Genomic DNA, 21,663 nt, shown 5'->3' on the forward strand with positions numbered 1-21,663 from the left:
ATTAACACCCCCCCTCCATTTATAGCTCGCTCTTAGTGCCAGTACCTTTAATACAACACTGTGCTCCTCATAATTTGCTCCCTAACCCCTCCCAGCACTATCCCACTTCACTGTCCACCTTACAGCACTCTCCGCTTCAATATTCACTTCACAGCACTTCAATGTCTACCTCATAGCTTCCCCATTCATTGTCCAGCCCACAGCACTCTCCCTCTTAAATAACCATCTCACAGATGTCCCCTTCTTTAATGTCCACCTCACAGTACTCTTCCCCTTCCATGTCCACTTTCCAGCACTGTCCCCTTCAATATCCACCTCACCGTTCCCTCCACTGTCCATCTCCCAACCCCCCTCCTTCAATGTCCACCTCACAGCACCCACCCTCCGCATTCAATATTCACCCCACAGTTCCTCTTCTCCCTTCCGCTGTCAACCTCACAGCACCCCTCCACCCTTCAATGTCCACCTCCCAGCTTCCCAGCTTCCCACCCTCCCATTATTTATTTAGCACCTACATATAATGCAGTGATTTATAATATAACAATTATTTTAAGTTAAGTGTTTGGAGAGTGGGAATAAATATTAGTGCCTGGAATAAGGCAGCCAATGGCAGTGTGAGCACAATCTGCCTACTCTAATTGGTGGAAAAATGTACACTGGCATGGCTGACATACAATTGAAGCTGCACCATATTGTGCTATATATAGTGGTAAAAGATTCTACCTCGGTTTTCATTTTGCCACCATTATTTATATATTGCACACACATTCCTCAGAGCTTCACAGTGAACATTTCTCATTCACATCAAGAGGAACTGAGACAGTCAGATGTGGTTCCCATTCATCACAATCATCTGTGTATATTTTGCACCAGGTGTCTGTGCTAAGTTGAATTTGCATACAGGTGCTTACTCCTGTCTTATGCTGGCCACACATCAGAAAGATATCGTTCCAACCAGCCAACTTTTGGCTGGTTGGAATGATAATCTTTCTAGCGTGTGGGAGCAAATGATAATCAACCGTTTGCTCCCACACGTGCTAAAACGCAGATAAACGGCCCAAAACGGTCGTTCCAACTTGCTGGGAAAAATCAAACCTGTTTGATTTTCCCCAGCTAATCGTTCTGGTGTAGGGGAAAAGTTCCCCCAACCGAACGATATGTAGGCGGACACTGACCAGCAGTGTCTGCCTACTTTTGATGTCTGTCACTGCTGCCCCTGCAAGTCTGGGATGACCTGACAGCCGGGGTGTGAGGGGTACTGACTGCAGTACAACATCCCTTGCGCTGTCCCCCGCAGCATCCCGTGTCCTGTCCCCCGCAGCATCCCGTGCAGTGGCAAACGCAGGATTTTCAGAAGGGGGTTTCCAAAGGGGCGGAGCAAAGCACGGAGATGGACACTTAGGTGACCCAGTATATGCCGGGTCAGTTAAAGTATTATAGATAGACCAAATGTTTATAAATAATAATAATAATAATAAAAAAAAATATATATATATATATACATATACTTTGTCACCTACACCTTGACAAAGGGGCATCTGCCCCGAAACATTGGTTGTTGTACTTTTGAATACAAAATTTAAGCACAAGTCCCAGGAGTGCCAGTTTCTTTCTTCCATTTATTGTTCATATACATACATACATATATATATACATACAAGGGCATCAACAACAGTGTAGGCCCCTGGGAATAGCAATGTATTGGGGCCCCTACCGATCCTCCAGTGGTAGGGGTGGGGGAAGTTTTGATGTCCCGCGGGTGGTAGGGGGTATTATATCAGCCGCTCAGCATGTAGGGCCTGGATCAGTAATTTCCACTAATTACCTCTTTACTGCACATATGGTGGGAGATGGGGTTGGAGAAGGGGGCATTGGGCTGAAGGAAGGGGCCCTGATACATAACTTCCAGGGTGGTAGAGGATGTTTAATAAGCAGAGGAGGGGTGTATAGTGGAGTGGGCTTATTATTCATAATTTTCTGGTGGGAGGACAGCTTGCTTGACTGCAGATATCTCCAGTTCCCGGAAATAGATTTCTTAGATTTTAATGGAATTAAAAACTAAAGAATTCCACCTACCAAATGGTATTATGGACTAGAGCAGGGGTGGCCAACTGGTCAGAGGTAAAGAGCCAAAAAATATCGGTAGTCAAGCTAAAGAGCCGACATCATGCACGCGCCGAAGGTGCATGCGCCAAAAAAAGGGGCGTAGTCTATTTTGACCCCTTGGGTGGGTGTGATACAAATATGCCTCCAATAGTGCAGTGCCATATATACATATGCCCCCAATAGTGCCAGATACACATATGCCCCCCACGGTGCCAGGTATACACCACACGGTGCCGGGTATGCCCCTACGGTGCCAGAAAGCTGGTATGCCCCTACGGTGCAAGAAAGCTGGTATGCCCCTACGGTGCAAGAAAGCTGGTATGCCCCCACAGTGCCACAAACTGCTATGCCCCCACAGTGCCACAAACTGCTATGCCCCCACAGTGTAACAAACTGCTATGCCCCCACAGTGCAAATTCCCCAGCAGCAGCACTCACCATTGTTGCTGCTGCTGCCGGGCGGGGAGAGGACAGTCTGGTGTCCCCCTGCAGTCCTCCTGTCATGTCACCGATGGGAGGAGAGCACAGCACAGCACAGCACGCATCTCCTTCCCCCTTACTTCCCTGTGACTGGGCCGTCCACCATTCAAAGCTCGCTGGCCGGCTCCTGATTGGCTGCTGGCCACCAAGCTCTGATTGGCAGACGGCCCAGTCACAAGGATGCACAGTAAGGGGTAGGAGAGATGCGCGATGCGCGCTCTCCTCCCCTCAGAAGGAGAAGGGATTCAGGGATCCGGCAGCAGGGGGGACTGGGACAGACGGTGGGCAGCAGTAAGAGCAGGAGCCGCACTTTACAAGGGGGAGAGCCGCATGAGGCTCAAGAGCCACGGGTTGGCCACCACTGGACTAGAGGATCAGACTTCAGAGCAATCTGCCAATGAGTGTATAAAACTACATACCAGGTGTGTGGAGCTGGAGCAGTAACCATCTGCTAGAAGGCTGACATCTATGGTTCTGGGAACAGAAGAGACAAGCTACTAGTGTCCTTCAAAGAGGGAGAATCCCAGCTTTTGGAGTATACCCTCAGAAAAACTCTAAGTGAGACAGAACCTGAAATATCTGACTGGGAAGAGCAATTAACAGGCTTGGATGGGGACCACTGCTTTGAAGTCCGATATCTCCGGTTCCCAAGGGCCGATTTTTAAAATTCTTGTACCCATGGAAAGAGGAGACCCTCAGCTTTCAGCCTAGGGCCCTTAGACTCCTGGGGGGTTTTCTGGGTACCCAGAAACCCCCCCTGCGTGCGCTACTGCCGTGTCCTGGTCCTGTCCCCCGAAGCATCCTTTGTCCGGTTCCCCCGGAGCATCCTTTGTCCGGTCCCCCCCACAGCATCCCCAGTATACTTACCCCCGCGATCGCCCAGCCCGGGACATGGCAGCGGCAGCAGCAACAGTAATGGCGGGGAGGTGTCAAAATGATAACCTCCGCCGTGGTCACGCAACTCCCAGAGCCGGGGAAGGAATGGAAGACCGACAGAAGCTGCGGTGTTCAGATGTTAATTACGCCGCAGCGCGGGAGCAGGGAGCCATGAGCTGCAGTTCCTCTCTGTATTGTCGGGCACTCCCGGGTCAGCAGCGGCTATTATTGACAGCGGTGCAGGGGGTCATCTGGGTGCTACGGGAGAAGCAGGTATACTCGGGAGCAGCAAGGGTCACAGTAGACAGTCAGCAGCAGAGGTGGGTGAGGGGAGTGCAGATGTTTAAATGTGTATGTAATGTCATGTCATATGTATGTATTTTCATGTGGAGAAGACCAGAGTCAATGTTATGTCACTGTCAGTGTTTAAATAAGTTTGAGGCTTTTTGTGAGTAGCACCAGATTATATATATATATATATATATATATATATATATATATACACACACACTATTTAGGCTGGATAGTGGCAGACTTCAAGTTACCATTATACAGGCTTTATTAACACACACATATGTATATGTGTATATATATATATATATATATATATATATATATAATATTCGTTATAGAGAGAGAGCGAGAAAGTACATGTCTAGAAACCCCCTTTACAAATTCTCCAATGCCCCTGTGCGCTAACTTATCAATCAGAATGGAACTGCAACTTGCCAAAGAACTTAAGCAACATCTTTTACTTCTCATGCTCTTTGGTGCAGAGACAGTTAGCTGTAGAATGAGCATACATTATTGAAATAATATTGGTGGAGTTTTTCTTTTCATGGTATCTATAGTTTCTACAGGGGCTGCTAAACTGTCAGATTAACAGGCGTCTGAATTGGGATGCAGTTGATTTCCCGGCGGTCGGGATCCCGGCGGTCGGAATCCCGACACTGGAATCCCGAACGCCGAAATCCCGAAACTTTCTCCCTCCGTGGGTGTCCACGACACCCATGGAGGGAGAATAAAATAGCGTGCCGAGCGTAGCGAGGCACCGGGCCCGCTGCGTGCCGAGCGCAGCGAGCCCGCAAGGGGGGGCGATCCATGTCCCCCCCTTGTCGGGATTTCGGCGTTCGGGATTCCAGTGTCGGGATTCCGACCACCGGGATCCCGACCGCCGGGAAATCATATCGGATCCGTCTGAATTACATTGATCCTGTCAGCTAATGACATCTTCAGATGACATTTGCCACTTTGTACAAATTACTGCCAATAGCTGCTGGCCTGCTGCACATGCTTGGTTCCAAAGGAAGAGTGAAAGGATCGCATTTGGAGCCCCTGTCCCCTGCATGGACAAAATTAACAAACAATACCATTTCTTTACTACTGCAGATGGGTGTAACAGATATGTCTGAATACAGGGAAAATAATATTTCTCTCAGGGTAGCAGGAGGAATTCCCAGTGACTCTGTAACATTACAGAATTAACTCATGTGATCAGGGCTTTCAAACCAATAATAGCAGAAAAAATGGTGAAGTACCTCATAATTACAGGTACATCCACAGCTGTTTTAAATCTCGCACCATGACGCAAGCCAATAGTAGCTCCAGTGGCTGGTGGTCCAGCACCAGATTTCAAACAGCTGTGGACCCGCTCTGAAGATAGCTGGGGCAGCCCACCGCTCTGCATGGCTGTCACACTGTTTCAGTGCTACTGCTATGGACCATGAAATGAAATTCCAGGGGAGCATGCATATAGATTCATATGCAGGCTGTGTCTTGGTCCATTACCTACAGGAATTTCATTTTACCCCATTTGGGGTAATTTACCCCGATTCCCCATCCATTGATCTAGCAAGGTAAAAAAAAAGATTCACAGTTGGTGTATTTCTATTTTATTGTTTGTTCATTGTCTGTTATTTCTCAAGAAATAACAGGCGTCACTCCGGAGTGACACCTGTTATTTGTTGGTAGCTATTGGTGGACTCCTGTGTCACCAAGGAGGGCACCCGGGCAGGATATAAATTGTAAGCGTGGAGTGCCGGAACATACAGTGGATATATATATATATATATATATATATATATATATATCTCAATAAGCGCATCGTTATATATGAATGATTTTAAAAGTTACCGCTCAGAAGGGATAAAATGAGCAATATCTATTAAAAAGTCATGTTATGTGTATTGGGCTTATGTTGCAACACTGAGGAAGATTGTTACAAATTATTTGCATTTAACAAATTCAACTGATACATGTAACTTTTACTAGACTGTCTGGTGTGTGAGGCAGATAATTTCATCTACTTTCAATTCTCACTTTGAATTAGGCCACTTTTAAACTAAATAATATTATTAATAATAAAAGAAAAGAAAACAAAAGTAGGTCGAACCTGTCCACCCACTTTTGTGACATCAGAAGTTGGACAGAAGTTGGCTGGACTAAAAAAAAAAAAATTGACTGGTTGGAAGAAAAGTTGGTTAGATGTGTGGGGAACTGTTTTAGTTGGACTGTCAAGTTGGATGGTTGGAGGTTTGAAGAGTTTTAAAAAAGTTGGTCTGAAGTTGGTCTGATGTGTGGCCAGCATTACTTTACCTTTGCACCTGTCTCCTGATTCCAGGTCACCTTTATATTGGAATGTAGTTGCAAGCTCAAGAACTCTGCATCAGCTCCAGTCAAAATGTTCTTAGAATTCAAAGCAACCACTTTGCCTGACCACAAAGGTAACTTAACTGAACACCAGAAACCTTATACAAGCAGAAACCTATCATTCAGCATTTGCTGTGAAGGAATGTACTGTATATACCTGTATTTGAGTTAAAAGCTTACAGAATGTATCTGGCCTAGTGCAATGCCCATAACTTACAGTCTATCATTTACCTGCTCACTAGAAGGAAATATAGAATATATTTAAATTTTTTATTTTTTTAAGTTATTCTCTTGGATAGATAGCAACATCTGTTAATGTTGTGCTATGCAATATATATAACATAATATGATTTAATGGTTTCCTGGAGCAGGAAGGATACAGCTGGACAGGGGAAAAAAACCTGACAACACTAATAAAACAAGTTCTAAGTCATTGTACAAAGACATATACTGTATACAGAAGTGACCATTCCCAGTGCATTGCTTGTTATGAGTTCCAAATCGGAGCGTATGTAGCAGACAGTAGCATGTCTTCTAAATATGGAACCTGTGTGGTCTTGTAAAGCGATCCTCACTGTATATATTTATTGCGATATTAACTCTTAAATTCCAGATGCTTTAAGTTTATGTGAATAGCAGAACACCAGGAAAAGGTCAACAAATAACCTTTAGCCCGGGGAGGGGGGAGGAGTGTTCCACTTCAGCTTCCGCAACTACAAGGCCATTACTTCTGTTCTCGGCTCAGCAAGTTTTCTGAACAACTTCTTCGGCTATTAATCATCACTAGCTAAGGTGACAGTGACACAGATGTGAATTTTGTTGATGAGTTTAAGGACTGTGATTACTCCTTATGTCATACCTCTTCCAAATGTCCTGAGGTTTAGCGGGACAGACTTGAGTTGAGAGAATTGTCCTTTTGGTTGCAGAAATTCAGAAGACATGCATGTTCCTATGTTAGCAGGTGCCTATGGTACTAGTGGCAATGCATGGGTGGTGTCGGTAGCGAAAGTGGTTGGCATTATGGATATTTGTACTTGTACTAATGGGTTAAGGTGTCCATACATGGGGTGACTTCTCCGAGGGGAGAATTTGCCTACGACCCCCCCTTGAACATTTCAGGCAGCAGCACTGCATATGATGTATTGTATGCAATCCCAGCCAAATCTTGTGGACACGATAAATCGGTCATGCAGCAGGTGCGATCTTCAGGCTTTGATGCGATGCCCACAGGACCCCGCACTGCATCCGAACTGATGTCATACTCATGCGATTTGGTCACTTTTCATCTGATTTCTCGACGGAATCGGATGAAAAGTGATCAGATCGCAGTGGAATCGGCCTAGTGTATGGCCACCTTTAAATTAAATTAAAGTGTTGCCTTTTAGAAATTAAGCACAAATCGTTGTGTGTGTGCGTGTGTGTGTAGGGCCCCTGCCAACACGCAGTGATTGGTTCGATCAACCAAAGGTCGACATTGATTTAGTCAACACCTCAAATAGGTGAAAAATACATGTCGACATTTTGACTGTCAACCTAGATACTGTCAACATAATGCTTGTGTCGACCTTCCAACCATGTTGACCTTAAGCATGTCAACCAATTTGAGGTTTTGTTTTAAGGGATTCGGCATATTGACCACATCCCATCCTAAGCCATGTCTACCTTTGGTGTGTCGACCCAATGACCATATATTGATAGGGATGGAGGAAAAGAAGTAAGGCCATAGCTTCGTGCTAACCCCTGGTCAGGGTGTAATACTCTCTTCTTTTATATTTATATTAATAAACAATATGTAGCACAGCACAAATAAAAAAGCGGATTCACATATGGCTCTGTATGCAGCTGCGTTCTGAATGCGGGTATATTGCTAACGGAATACTAATGTACTATAAGCATGTGTTCTTGTAGATGCATCACAGCACCCGCTTTTAACCCGTCATCAATAGTCTGAGTACTTACACCTACCTGGTGCAAGAGATCCCCTTTTGGGACACGGGACAGTTCCAAAACACTCGCCATGCTTTGGGCACTATTATATTCTCCCGCCCATTGGGATGGTCAAGTATGAACAAGTCAGTTAAAAAATTTTTTTTACGAAAAACTCATGTCAACCTTTTTCATGTGTTGACCAATAATGGTCAGCCTTTTGAATGTCGACCTAATGATGGCATACCCATTTATTTTAATTAGCTAAACATATGCAAAGGCAAAAATCTTCTATACATTTTCATACAGTATACTACAGAAATCCATGAAGCCTTTTTCATTAATGACTGGATGTTATGCCGTGTTATGAAATAAGAATCCAGTCTCTCAGGGCCCATGACGGCTGTTTCTGGTTAGTCTACACTAGATGATTCTACTCTGATTTCCCCCCCACCCCCTCCTTGCGGTACAGAATATTCCCACATAACAACCACATGATGTATACGATAGGTCAGAGGTTAGATTTGGTTTATCTCTGGAACAGTGCCTGTATCAATTATTGTCCTTCCCTGAAGCATAGATGAGGTTATGTCAATCTGGGAAACATTTCATACAGTTTATATAATCAGTAGAACCGTACATGGGATTCAGAGGTTAGAGAAAGTGTTTCCCATCTCTCGGCACACAAAATGGCACACATTCTTTTAAGTTGAGGTCTACTGTAATAGAAAAATGAGACTAATATGGTCACCATGTTGTTGTGGCTCAAGATTTCATATGGAACCTGTACCTGCTGGAATCTGTACATAACAGAATACGGAATCTGTACCTGCTGGGATTTCTGAGTCCTGCTGTGCTTGGCATCCGTTACAAGTGGTTTTTAGATACAGTAGTTTGACATGGTTCAGTAAGCTAGGCCATGCAGCTAAGTATCAGCTAAGATGGTTGAGAACAATGTCTAGGTCGACCATCACTAGGTAGACACCAAAAGGTGGACATGCCCACAGTTTACATTGCAAAAAGAGTTTTTTTTTTTGGGGGGGGGGGTTGTTTACTTTTTCATAATTTACCGTCCATGTGGACTCAGATGGAGAACAGTCTGGTCTGAAGCATGGCGAGTGAAGCAGTAGTGTACTGCTGTACAATGTGCTGTAATGTGTACTGGGCATTACGGCGTGTGCTGTAATGTGTACTGGGCATTACGGCGTGTGCTGTAATGTGTACTGGGCATTACGGCGTGTGCTGTAATGTGTACTGGGCATTACGGCGTGTGCTGTAATGTGTACTGGGCATTACGGCGTGTGCTGTAATGTGTACTGGGCATTACGGCGTGTGCTATAATGTGTACTGCATACCTCCCAACTTTTGAAGTCCTGCAGGCGGGACGATGTTCCTGCGCGCCGGATGCGCGTCGAAATTTTCGGGGGGGGGGTGGGGGGGGGCCTAATTTGGGGCGTGGTCTATACTCGTGGCTCTTCCGTGAGGCCACGCCCCCATTTTGCCGCTATGGGGGCATGACCCAGAGGCTCTGTGAGCCTCTAGCCATGCCCCCAGTTCCCTGGCTGCGGGAATAGAGTTTATTCCCCGCTGCTTGGCAGCTGACAGGGGGGACTCCCAACAGCCCCCCCACACCGCGGGACACTGCCGCCCGCGGGTGGGACATCGGGACAGGCCCTGACCATCGGGACTGTCCCGATAAAATCGGGACTGTTGGGAGGTATGGTACTGGGCATTACGGTGTGTGCTATAATGTGTACTGGGCATTACGGTGTGTGCTATAATGTGTACTGGGCATTACGGTGTGTGCTATAATGTGTACTGGGCATTACGGTGTGTGCTGTAATGTGTACTACTATGTGACCACACCACTTCCCCCCCAAAAAACATGCCCTAAATTTTTAGCACTGTCCCTGTTTTCAGGTTTTATATAGTTTCTAGTATACATGTATCTTTATGCGAGTGGGCCAATTGTGAGCCAACGGTGTGTGCTATAATGTGTACTGGGCATTACGGTGTGTGCTGTAATGTGTACTGGGCATTACAGCGTGTGCTGTAATGTGTACTGGGCATTACAGCGTGTGCTGTAATGTGTACTGGGCATTACGGCGTGTGCTGTAATGTGTACTGGGCATTACAGTGTGTACTATAATGTGTACTGGGCATAACTGTGTGTGCTATAATGTGTACTGGGCATTACGGTGACTGCAGCAGTAGGGACAGGACTCCGGGGACCAGCGCTGCTGCATCTGATGTACTGTGTGTGTTTGAAGTGCAGAAGTGGTAGTATGAAATACTGCCAGCACTGCTTCCGGTCACTTTAGCCGTGCCGCACATGAAGTCAACCTGCCAGCCCCGAACTCCACCAGCCGCGGTACTATTTAAAAGGAACACAAATTAAAGAGGGTCCAGACTCCAGGGGATAGCCTGCGGGCCGTGTGCCCTCAGCCCCGGCAGTATCCCCCTGACGGCAGCCAACAGGATTGAAACAAGATAGGAATTACAGCATGCCGGGCGGACAGCGGCACCGGGCCCCTTTAACCCCTTGGGCCCCGGTGCATTGCACTGTCTGCACCGGCGGTAGTTCCGCCCCTGACTTTATCACTGTTAACACTCAATACATTTGGCCCATACGCGAATTTAAGTCAGGCCGCCCCTAGGCACAACATTTTTGGCCGCCCCCCCTCTATTTTAATATAATCATTATTAAGGTATAAGTCATACATATATATATATATTAGAGATGTGCGGCGGCCATTTTTTCGGGTTTTGGTTTTGGATCTGGATCTCCCTTCGTGTTTTGGATCTGGATTGGTTTTGGCAAAACCACCCTTGTGGGTTTTGGTTTTGGATCTGGATTTTTATGAAAAAATGCTAAAAATGGCTAAAATAACAGAATTTGGGCCTGTTTTTGCCCCTAAAGTATTATTAACCTCAATAACATTAGTTTCCACTCATTTCTAGTCAATTTTGATCACTTCACAGCTTACAAAATTGTTTTCATTTACTGTAGTTGGGCCAAAAGGGTATACCAAGGTAGCTGGATGACTAAGCTAAGCGACAGCAGTCGGCATCACATACATGTGGATCTTACACTTCCAACCTAGCAGAGCAGCACTGCAGGGGCAGACAGGGTGGCAGTTTATTAAACTATCCCAAAAAAAGAGAAATGCTCCAAACAGCAAATACAAAGAGGTATCGGCCTTGTCAAGACTGGTGGTAGCAGCTTCAGCACTCCCACTATTTCCTCCTCCATCATCCTCCAAAAATGTGTTTTTATTTTATTTATTACTTTTATTTCTTTTTCTTACTTTACACTGGACACAGCCTGTCACACTGGACACTGCCCCTGGACACAGCCCCTGGACACTGGACACAGCCTGTCACCCTGGACACAGCCCCTGGACAATGGACACAGCCTCTGGACACAGCTCCTGTACACTGGACACAGCCGTCACACTGGACACAGCCCCTGGACAATGGACACAGCCATCACACTGGACACAGCCTCTGGACACCGCCCCTGGACACAGCTCCTGTACACTGGACAATGGATATATGTCACGCTGGACACTGGATATATGCCGTCACACAATGGTTAGATGTCACACTGGCCACTGGATATATGTCGTCACACTGGACAATGGATATATGTCGTCACGCTGGACACAGGATATATGTCGTCACACTGGACACAGGATATATGTCGTCACACTGGACACAGGATATGTCGTCAGTCGTCACACAGGACAGGACACAGGATATATGTCGTGAGTGACTCGTGACAATGGATAAGACATAGGCCGTCACACTGGACACAGCCCCTTGTATTACTGCAGCCCCTGTACACAGTGTACTACTCAGCAGCACTGCAGCCCCTGCGTGTGAGCACTGAGTTAGTTAGTTAAATCACAAAAAAACACAGGGTTCAGGGCTAAATAAATCACAACACAGGGCTTAGGGCTAAATAAATCACAACAGGGCACGGGCCACAGGAAAGCCCCTGGACAGTGGACACTGCAGCCCCTGCGTGTGAGCACTGCAGCACCTAGTTAGTTAAATCACACTACAGGGCTCAGGCCTATAAACAGTCACTGACTCTCAAGTCTACAACACAGGGCAGTGAGGGCACAGGGCAGGTCACGGAGCACAGCACGGGGCAGTGAGGGCACAGGGCAGGTCACGGAGCACAGCACAGGGCAGTGAGGGCACAGGGCAGGTCACGGAGCACAGCACAGGGCAGTGAGGGCACAGGGCAGGTCACGGAGCACAGCACAGCATGGAGCACATGGCACGGAGCACAGCACAGGGCAAGTGAGGGCACAGGTCAGGTCACGGAGCACATGGCACAGAGCACAGCACGGAGCTCCAAGATTGGAGTGAAGATGGCGGGGCGTGCGTGCGTCTTTTATAAGATCCCGCTCCCGCGAGAATCCGACAGCGCGATGATGACGTTCGGCCTCGTTATTGGTCCGGAATTCAGATGGGAACTCCCGAGCCAGCTCAGATCTGGCCCGGATCCCCGAAATTCGGATCTGTCGGATCTCGGGGATCCGGACCCACTCATCTCTAATTAATATATATATATGGGTTCAATAAATGAAGATGCGGCGACTATTGCTCTGGGGTAGTCAATGCTGAGTGTGCTGGTCCGCACAGTAACAAACCATAAAAAAGTTCTATAAAAGTGGATTTAGAATACGGTATATACTTCTTTATAGATAAAAAATATCAAAAGGTAGGTATAAAAAATAAATACATTTATTTGGACAAGGTAGAGAAAAATATAATTTCAATAAAAAACAGACAATTTAATAATTTTTTTTTTTAAAAAACGTTCTATACTAAAAAATTATTAAAAACAATAATAAGGTGCAAAAAGAGAAAGGAGGGTAGCTTATCTTTAGATAGATGAGACAGGAGGGCTATGGAGTCCCAACGCGTTTCGTCCTTCAGACGAAACGCGTTGGGACTCCATAGCCCTCCTGTCTCATCTATCTAAAGATAAGCTACCCTCCTTTCTCTTTTTGCACCTTATTATTGTTTTTAATAATTTTTTAGTATAGAACGTTTTTAAAAAAAAAAAAATTATTAAATTGTCTGTTTTTTATTGAAATTATATTTTTCTCTACCTTGTCCAAATAAATGTATTTATTTTTTATACCTACCTTTTGATATTTTTTATCTATAAAGAAGTATATACCGTATTCTAAATCCACTTTTATAGAACTTTTTTATGGTTTGTTACTGTGCGGACCAGCACACTCAGCATTGACTACCCCAGAGCAATAGTCGCCGCATCTTCATTTATTGAACCCACATTTTTTCTAAAGTAACTTACCATTACTTCTATTATTGAAGATTGGCTGACACCCCAGAATTAGAAGGGGGATATTGCCTGATTTACCTGGTATCTGGACTGAGGTTTTCACAAGTGGCGCCACACATCCTCTTGTTTACATTATATATATATATATATATATATATATATATATATATATATATATATATATATATATATACGCTCTTCACACCGTCGTAAGGGGCTGTGCCCCCTTAATTTGTGAACGTTTGTATTGTGAGAAATATGGTTAGAATTGTATGAAAGATGCCTTACGAGGCAGGAGAACAGGAGGCAGGGCAGTGATAGAGGTGTGTGGTCATGAGGGGTAGTAAAGGTTTTTGGCTGTTGAAGAGTAGGGATGAGCATTGGTGCAGACGCCATCGATGGTTGGCAATGATGGCGATTTTGCATCATGCCATCGATAGTATTAACATATTACTTGGATAACCAGAATCAGAATCATCTTTATTGGCCAGGTATACTTGCGTATGCTTGGAATTTTTTGTGGTAACAGTGCAGCATCAATCAGGGAACACAAAGGGGGTGGGAAGAGAGGCATAAACATACATCACATACATTTCACATGTATCTAGAAAAGTTCAAGTTAGTATTTGGTATGTTCAATACGGTTTAGTTGGTGGACAGCTATTGGGAAGAAGCCTTTTGTAGTTCTTGTCGTCTTTGCTGGGATGAACCTAAAACGTCTGCCTGACGGAAGGGGTTCAAACAGGTTGTGGCCAGGGTGTAGCTTGTCCGCCAAGATCTTTCCTGCACGCTTATTGACCCTGGCTAGGTATAGTTCTTGGACAGTGGGGAGCTCCGCCCCAATGATCTTTTCTGCCATCCTCACCACTCTTTGCAACCTTCGTCTGTCATTCTCGTTTGCTCCTCCGAACCAGATTGTGATCGAGGAGCAAAGGACAGACTCTACTATGGCAGTGTAGAAGATGAGCAGCAGCTCCTGCGGGATGTTGAATTTCTTGAGTTGCCTCAGGAAGAACAACCGCTGCTGAGCCTTCTTGACAGTTGTAATGATGTTGGGACCCCATTTGAGGTCGCAGGAAATCTTTGTTCCTAGGAACAACCATCATTTGTTGTAGCTATCAATGGTCATCCAATATATCTGACTGAATAGGCCGTGGGTCAATCAGAACTTGATTGGTTCTCCTTTGCCATTGATGTAGGGAAACCATCTGGTCCTCCCACATCGATGGCAAAAGTATTCAACATCGGCCATAAACCATCAATGATTTGAAATCATTGATGGTCGATGGGCATCCCTAGAACTGGAGGAGGGTGGGGGACAGTATGCAGCTCCCGGCAGTGGGTGAGCGTCTCCTTGCACTGGGAGGGAGTAAGGGGGTGTATGAGAGCAGGAGGCTGTATAATAGTGGTATGGGGGCAAGACATTGATAAAAGTTGTGGCGCTGGTGCAGAGGACCGTGGGGACACTTCTGGCAGTGGGGGGCCTTAAATCGCTGGAAGGGGGGATCCGCAAATTGTGGGAGGGGGGTTGTGGGGGTCAGTGAAGTGCGGGAGAAAGGGGGTTGTGGGGGTCCGCGAATCGTGGGAGAGGGGTGCGGGGGGGGTCATGAATCACGGGAGGGGGAGGTCGTGGGGGGCCGCGAATCGCAGGAGGGTGTGTTCGGTGGGTGCCGTGAATCGTAGGAGGGGTCTGTGAATCGTGGGGGGTGTGTCACGGGTGCTGTGGGGTTCCGTGAATCGCGGGAGGGGGTCCGCAAATCGCAGGAGTGGGGGAGGGGGTGCCGTGAATCTCGGGAGGGGGCTGGGGTTTGCAAATCGCGGGAGGGAGACGCGGCGAATCGCGGGAGGGAGGGTCGCAAATCTCGGGAGGGGGTCTGCGGGGGGTGCCGTGAATCTCAGGAGGGGGCTTGGGTCCGCAAATCACCGGAGGGGGGGGCGCCGTGAATCGCTGGAGTGGGGGTCGCGGGGGTCTCGCGAATTGTGGGAGGGCGGGAGTGTGGGGGGCGCCGTGAATCGCGCACGGGGGGGGGTGGAAAGCGGGAGGGGGTGGCGGAGATGCTGTTGGGGGTCCATGAATCACGGGAGGGGGTCCGCAAATCGCAGGAGGGGGTGCGAGGGGTGCAGTGAATCGTGGGAGGGGGCGGGGGTTTGCAAATCGCGGGAGGGGGGCGCAGCGAAGCACGGGAGGGGGCGCCACAAAGCGCGGGAGGTGGGGCCGCGAATCGCGAGAGGGGGGTTGGGTCTGCAAATCACGGGAGGGGGGCGCCGTGAATCGCTGGGTCACGGGGGGGATGCGAATCGCGGAAGGGGGTCCCGTGAATCTCGGGAGGGGAGGTGTCAAGGGAGGGGGTGTCGCGGGGGTCCAGGAAATTGCGGGAGGGGGGGTCGTAGGGGTCCCGCGAATGGGGGAGGGGGAGTCACGGGGCTCCCGGGGAGGGAGGGGGGGGCGCGGGGGTCCCACAAATGGGGGAGGGGGGGCACGGGGGTCCCGCGAATGGGGGGAGGGGGGGCGCGGGGGTTCCGCGAATTGCGGGAGGGGGGGGGCTCGCGGGCGTGCTGCGAATCGCGGGAGGGGGGGGCGCGGGGGGCCCGCGCATGGGGGAGGGGGGTCGCGGGGGGCCCGCGAATGGGGGGAGGGGGTGGGTCCGGGTCTCAGCCACTGGAGTCTGCAGCTAGGGCCTTTATGGTCTCCCACTCTGTCACACACCACAGCCAGCAGTCTGCCTGATCCAGCTCCCTCCCCCGCCAGCGGTCTGCCTGATCCAGCTTCCCCCCTCCCCAAGGGCCTTGACGGTCTCCCACTCTGTCACACACCGCAGCAGCATTCTCGCCAGGGCTGGTCTTTGATGTCGGGCCCGGCGCATCAGAGAGGGGGAGGGGGAGACAGGAGGCTGGATCAGGCAGACCGCCGACGAGGGAAGGGGGTATGGGTCAGCCTGCCGTGCCGCCCTTGATTTGTGCCGCCCGGCCCCTGAGGCCTGTGCCTCATGGGCCTAGGCACAAATCCGGCCCTGCCCATACACCTGAAAATGATGCACCTGTCTTTCCGGTGCTTTAGACATAAGCCTGTTTGATCAACATTTAGTTACTGTGTGATTTGGTACAAACTCCCATAATAATCTGTCTGTGTCTCTTCAAATCCCTCAGGACAAAAAATAAACAGCTTAGAGTCTAAAAATATCTTGCTATCAGTATCTCCACATAGACAACTAACATCCTCTAAAATTCCATCACACACCCCAGTGACCTTTTACCTTAGTAAAGGAATTCACTGTCAGCTTAGTTTAAGCTGTTGCTTCAGGTCCCTGGACGAGATCACATGGGATTTCTAAGCCTTGCAAACACTCTCGCTATTGCACAAGTGACTGGCAACAAAAATCACTGTAGTGTGTAAAGTGCTCTCCAGGCCGTGTGGTAAGCAGCAGGTATACAAATGTGTGAGTTTGGGTCTGCAGTCCTCACAAACAGGCCACATGGAATACATCCTTTTCTAGTATGTCTGTTTAAAAACCAATACGTTTCTTAAATGCGCCAGAATTTTTTTGGATACAACAAATTCCACAACAGCGCTGGAAACATGGCGCCATCAGCTGTCGGGCATCAAGGAAGGAGGAGGAGGAGGAGGAGTGGGATGTGCCATACAGGCCAACCAGTTGTTAAAATATTATCCGGATATATACAGTATGAATATAATTCTTCTTGAATTTTGACTCCCAAGTAAAATGTTCGATCTGGGAAAAGGGACTTTGAATAGTTCCCATAATTTCTTTTACTAGGGCCATGATTTCAATAAATCCAGAATGCTCCATGCTCCAGCCACATCTGTATGGGTTGCCTTATGGTTTTCAAATATCCTCATGCACAAGGACATCGGGAAGTGCAACAGTTATATTGGATTCCCCATTGCACTCTTCTCTTTTTTTCTCCTGTCCTCTTCTCCTTGTTTTCTTCTTCCACCATCCATCTGCCTGGCTGTGGATAAAAGATCAACAGTATATAGATAGTGTCAATACATTGACATCACGTGGTCGACAGTCAAAACAGCTGGCAACATGGACTAACATCCCCATCGGCAGCCTCTCTACTAAATCTAACCTCTGTATCAAGTCCCTAACTGTCACCACCAGGCAGCCTCCCTCCCATGGAGCTTAAACCTACAAATCATGAAAACTCATGTGTCAATCTATTCTGTGTCATCCATTTGCATGTTGACGTTTCGAACATTTGACAATTTAACCTTTTGACCATGTAATCCACGTGGTATAAATTTATTGACTGTCTATCTGCTAACTGGATACTGATCGGCCTCCAGTCTCCTCCTTCCTCAATTCTGCTACTTTCCTTCATACATCCTCCTGCCCTCTTTTCTCATCTCCTCCATTCTCTTCTCCTTCCACATACAGCTCCATTCTCCCCCTTCTCCTTCCTCCTTCCCATTATTGCACATTTAGCTCTGCTACCCGTCATCTTCCTCTCCTTCCCCATTCTCATCCTCCCCTCTTCCCCATTCTCATCCTCCCCTCTTCCCCATTCTCATCCTCCCCTCTTCCCCTTCCTCTCCTTCCACTCACTTAGTATTACTTAACTGGCTCTGCGATGACTATGTGCTATTGGGCAACATCATCATTTTCCTGTTACTCAACAACAAAGCTATGTACATTCCACTGACAGCAGCTAACCAGTTTCCTACAGGCCCACATATTTGATACCAATCCCCACTACTCACCCTTCCTCTCCATTCCGTGCTGAACTTGGCTTCTGGCTGTTTTGCATATCTGTTCCCCATGGAGAACAATGGCAGACATGCTTTAGTGATGCTCTCTGACGGTGCTTCATTGGAACATATAACACCATGCATCATTAAAGATTGGAGTGAGCGGAACCTTTAATCTGTATTTTATAATTAATAGTATTAGTAATAGGTTCAATTGTATCTTAAGTAAGTCACAGCGGAGTAGATAATGTGCAATATTGCATTCTGTGGGTTCTGTGTTCTGCCGCTGTAGTAAGACTTTCACCTATAGTAGATCCAGCTGATTATGGAACCAAACCATAAAACAAAAAAACATTCTGCAATTGGACATTTTATTTAGTTGAGTCTTGAACACTATATAATGAAGCAGCCCAATTTAAACAAGGGTTATTTCAGATCACGAAGGCATAAGCTTGCATCTCTGTGTGTACTCCTGCAAATGGACTAAGTCTATCATTGTTTATAATGAATTGGGATAACTGGTTTTGCAGCAATAACTGGCACTGTTTTTCCTTTCAGTAATGGGATTAATCCCAGCACTATAATGAACTGGGGCAGTGATGTAGCAAACGCATAGTCGCTAAGCCTGTAAGTGACTTAGCCAATTCTCCATCTCCAAAGTACACTATAATCCCAAGCGTGAGTAGAATTGGCAGGGACAGGTTGGCCTGTGCTGTAATCTCTATATATAGAAGGGGCCAACACTCCGACACCCTCTACGCTTGCAAGTGTCCTCTGAGCTGAACTTAAAGGCAAAGAACTGCCCCACAAACGGTGGGGTGACAACATTACCTATTAGAGGGGGCAACAACTTGAGAAAAGGGACCCAGTGGAAACAAATTATGAATTTTGCTGCTCAGTTGATTTACTCCAAGATATTAAGCAGCAGAGACCCTGCCCAGGACACTAAAAGAGAGGAAGACTCTGATCCCTTCTGGAGCAGGTTGGGAAATCCATAACCCGCTGTTTACCCTTTAGGAGGCATGGGCAGTGGCAGAGCCCTCGGCGCCCCTGTGTATCCAGATTCTCTCCTCCCTCCCTTGGGGGCAGTAGTGGGGTGCTTGCTTCACATCGCTGTGTTTGTCATAGCTATGCTATATAGGTAAATCCCTCAGTATGGCGTATTATTGATCACATCCACTTGTTTGCATTGATTCTGAACTGTAATGAAAGTTTATATAAAGATGTATCTAAAAAGATATCTATCTATATATATATATATATATATATATATATATATATATATATATATACTAAAATATGTTCATTAAGTTGTTAGAATTGACGATATTTAAGACACGGATGAGATGATATTGTGGAAAAGCTTTATTTCTGTGACGTATTACAGGGATCCAGGAATGGTTTTAATTAGACTCCTTGCCACGGTATCCTGCTTGTGTATGCTAGAACATTATATATATATATATATATATATATATATATATATATATATATATATATATGTCTAGTGTCTGTGTGACTCCGAAACACTTCTGTCTGCTGGCAGCAAGGGAAACTACATCTATTCCCTATTATCTTTGAGCGGGTATTATCTTTGAGCGGGCTTAATTATATAAATATATATATCGGCCTTCCAGAAATCAATTCTGGGTGTGACTACTACATTTTATCTCTTTAGTGTTTTGTGAAACTAAACTGTGACGTGTCCCAATGTTCTCATTGACCAGTGTTCATAAATGTCTGCTAATGCTGCCGCAGATGTGATTTTTGACCCAGAAGATGTGTGCAAATCTGCTAAAGGAACAGCTGCAGGGATTTGTTTATATATACCCAAATGAGCCTTCACAGCTGCATGCATTTGCAGCATCGGCGCAGATCCGATGAGTGTACAGTTGTGGCAGCCATGCTGAGTGACCAAAAGTGCAGGAGACATGTTTTCTGCATACAGAGGGCCTAATTCAGCATGGATCGCTAATCGGAGATGTCGCAGTTTCTGCCCAGATAGAAAGAGTAAACACCCCATGTGAATTTCTGAATGGATCGCTGACCACTATCCAGTGGTGTAGTACTAGATTTGCGTCCCCCAGACGAAAATTTAAGAAGTGCCCCCCCAAAACTGAAGTTAACCCCCCAACCCTGCCTTACTCCTCGGCATGCTGCTTCTGTGGCAGGGACCTGCAGATCTTGTCTGTGGTCCCGGCTCCCCTCCTGGCTCCTGCTGCTAATGAAAACTGACCCTCACAAAAATGGCTGCCCCTAATAGCAGACCGTTTTTAAGGATGCTAGAGGAGGCCGCTGCCAATATTGTTCAGAAGAGCCAAAATGAACGAAACTGGTTAAAAAAATTGTACAGTATGTATGTGTGCCTATTCAATTTGAGCATAATGTGACTCAGTCTAAGTGAGGGCCCTGAAACCAAATTGATGAGTTTGGTACATTGCAGGCAGACAACACCAAGACCATGCTGGGGATAATTTGGTGGAGATTACATCAGAAATATGCATATCAGTGGCTTAACTATAGTGAGGCAGACCCTGTGGTGGCTTGGGCTTTGAGCCTGGGTCTGGGAAAGCAGTCACTGGGTGCAAGGGGAGGAGCCAGGGATGCAGGAAATTCCTCTGTGTCTGCTGTCCTTTGTTGTCTTTTTAATTGGAGCAACCATAGCTAACACTGACAGGTGGCTTCTAACACTGGAGCTATGAGGCCCAATGCTGTGAGATGATTTAACACCTCTCTTACTTTGTCCTTCATGGCCAGAGGGGTGTGGGTTATGACATAGACAGTGTCTAGACAGTCAATAGGTCGACCCCAAAAGGTTGACATACGATAGGTTGACAGGGTCAAAAGGTTGACATGAAAAGTTCCACATGAGTTTTTTTTGTTGTCAACTGTCAACACGGACCCCCAATAAATGTAATGTATCCTCGTATAGCTCGCTTCACTCGCCATGCCTCCGGCTCACTTTGTCGCCATGCTTCCGGCTCAGTGCTTCGCTACGTTCGGCACTTTATTATATTCTCTCTATGTCGACATGGATGGTGAAGAAAGAATAACCAGTTAAAAAAAAGATCATGAAAAACTCGACCTTGTCATGTGTCTATCTGTTTCATGTTGACCTTTTGACCCTGTTGAACTATTGAATATCAACCTTTTTCATGTCGACCCTTTGACCCTGTAGACCTATTGCATGTCAACTTTTTTTGGGTAGACCTTTTGACTGTCTATTTAGACACTGTAGATAAATCATCACATGAAAGAAGGTATCGATATCTCCTCCACTGGCGCCAAATAATACGTTCCTGTGTATAAAGGAACAGTCCTCTTCTCCAAATAGGGAAAGCTAGAGTATAATACCATACGCCCCTTAGTGAGTAAGAGGGCTCCTCTTCTCCGAGTGTATAAGCTCAAGTGGATCCCAGGGGTAGCCGCCAGACTGATGGGATGAAACTCTTAACACCTCGTCCCTTATGGCGTCCGTATGAGACCGTGGTGACCCAGAATGAAAGATGATTGGGGGGGTATATAGTGTAAAATCATTTATTGAACAGAATACATTCAGTTCTCAAACAAGCTAGAGATGAGCGGGG

At 46.7% G+C, this 21,663-nt stretch overlaps 1 protein-coding gene across 2 annotated transcripts in view; it reads left to right on the plus strand.

Moving 5' to 3' along the window:
• The first annotated feature begins 6,086 nt into the window (after nt 1–6,086).
• LOC146006968 (L-threonine ammonia-lyase-like) overlaps nt 6,087–21,663 on the plus strand; it is a 57,200-nt gene continuing 41,623 nt past the window's right edge. Inside the window, exon 1 of one of the 2 annotated variants that reach the window (XM_083145394.1) lies at nt 6,087–6,184. Coding sequence is in view for 1 of the 2 variants with exons in the window: in XM_083145391.1 (XP_083001517.1) it covers nt 19,099–19,217 (119 nt within the window). In the remaining variant the exon portion in view is untranslated. Of the gene's footprint in view, nt 6,185–18,855; nt 19,218–21,663 lie in introns of those variants that run through there. The other variant, XM_083145391.1, reaches the window with a different exon arrangement.

Source organism: Crinia signifera, chromosome 6, assembly GCF_055691185.1.
Source record: "Crinia signifera chromosome 6, ASM5569118v1, whole genome shotgun sequence".
Classification (NCBI taxonomy): Eukaryota; Metazoa; Chordata; class Amphibia; order Anura; family Myobatrachidae; genus Crinia; species Crinia signifera.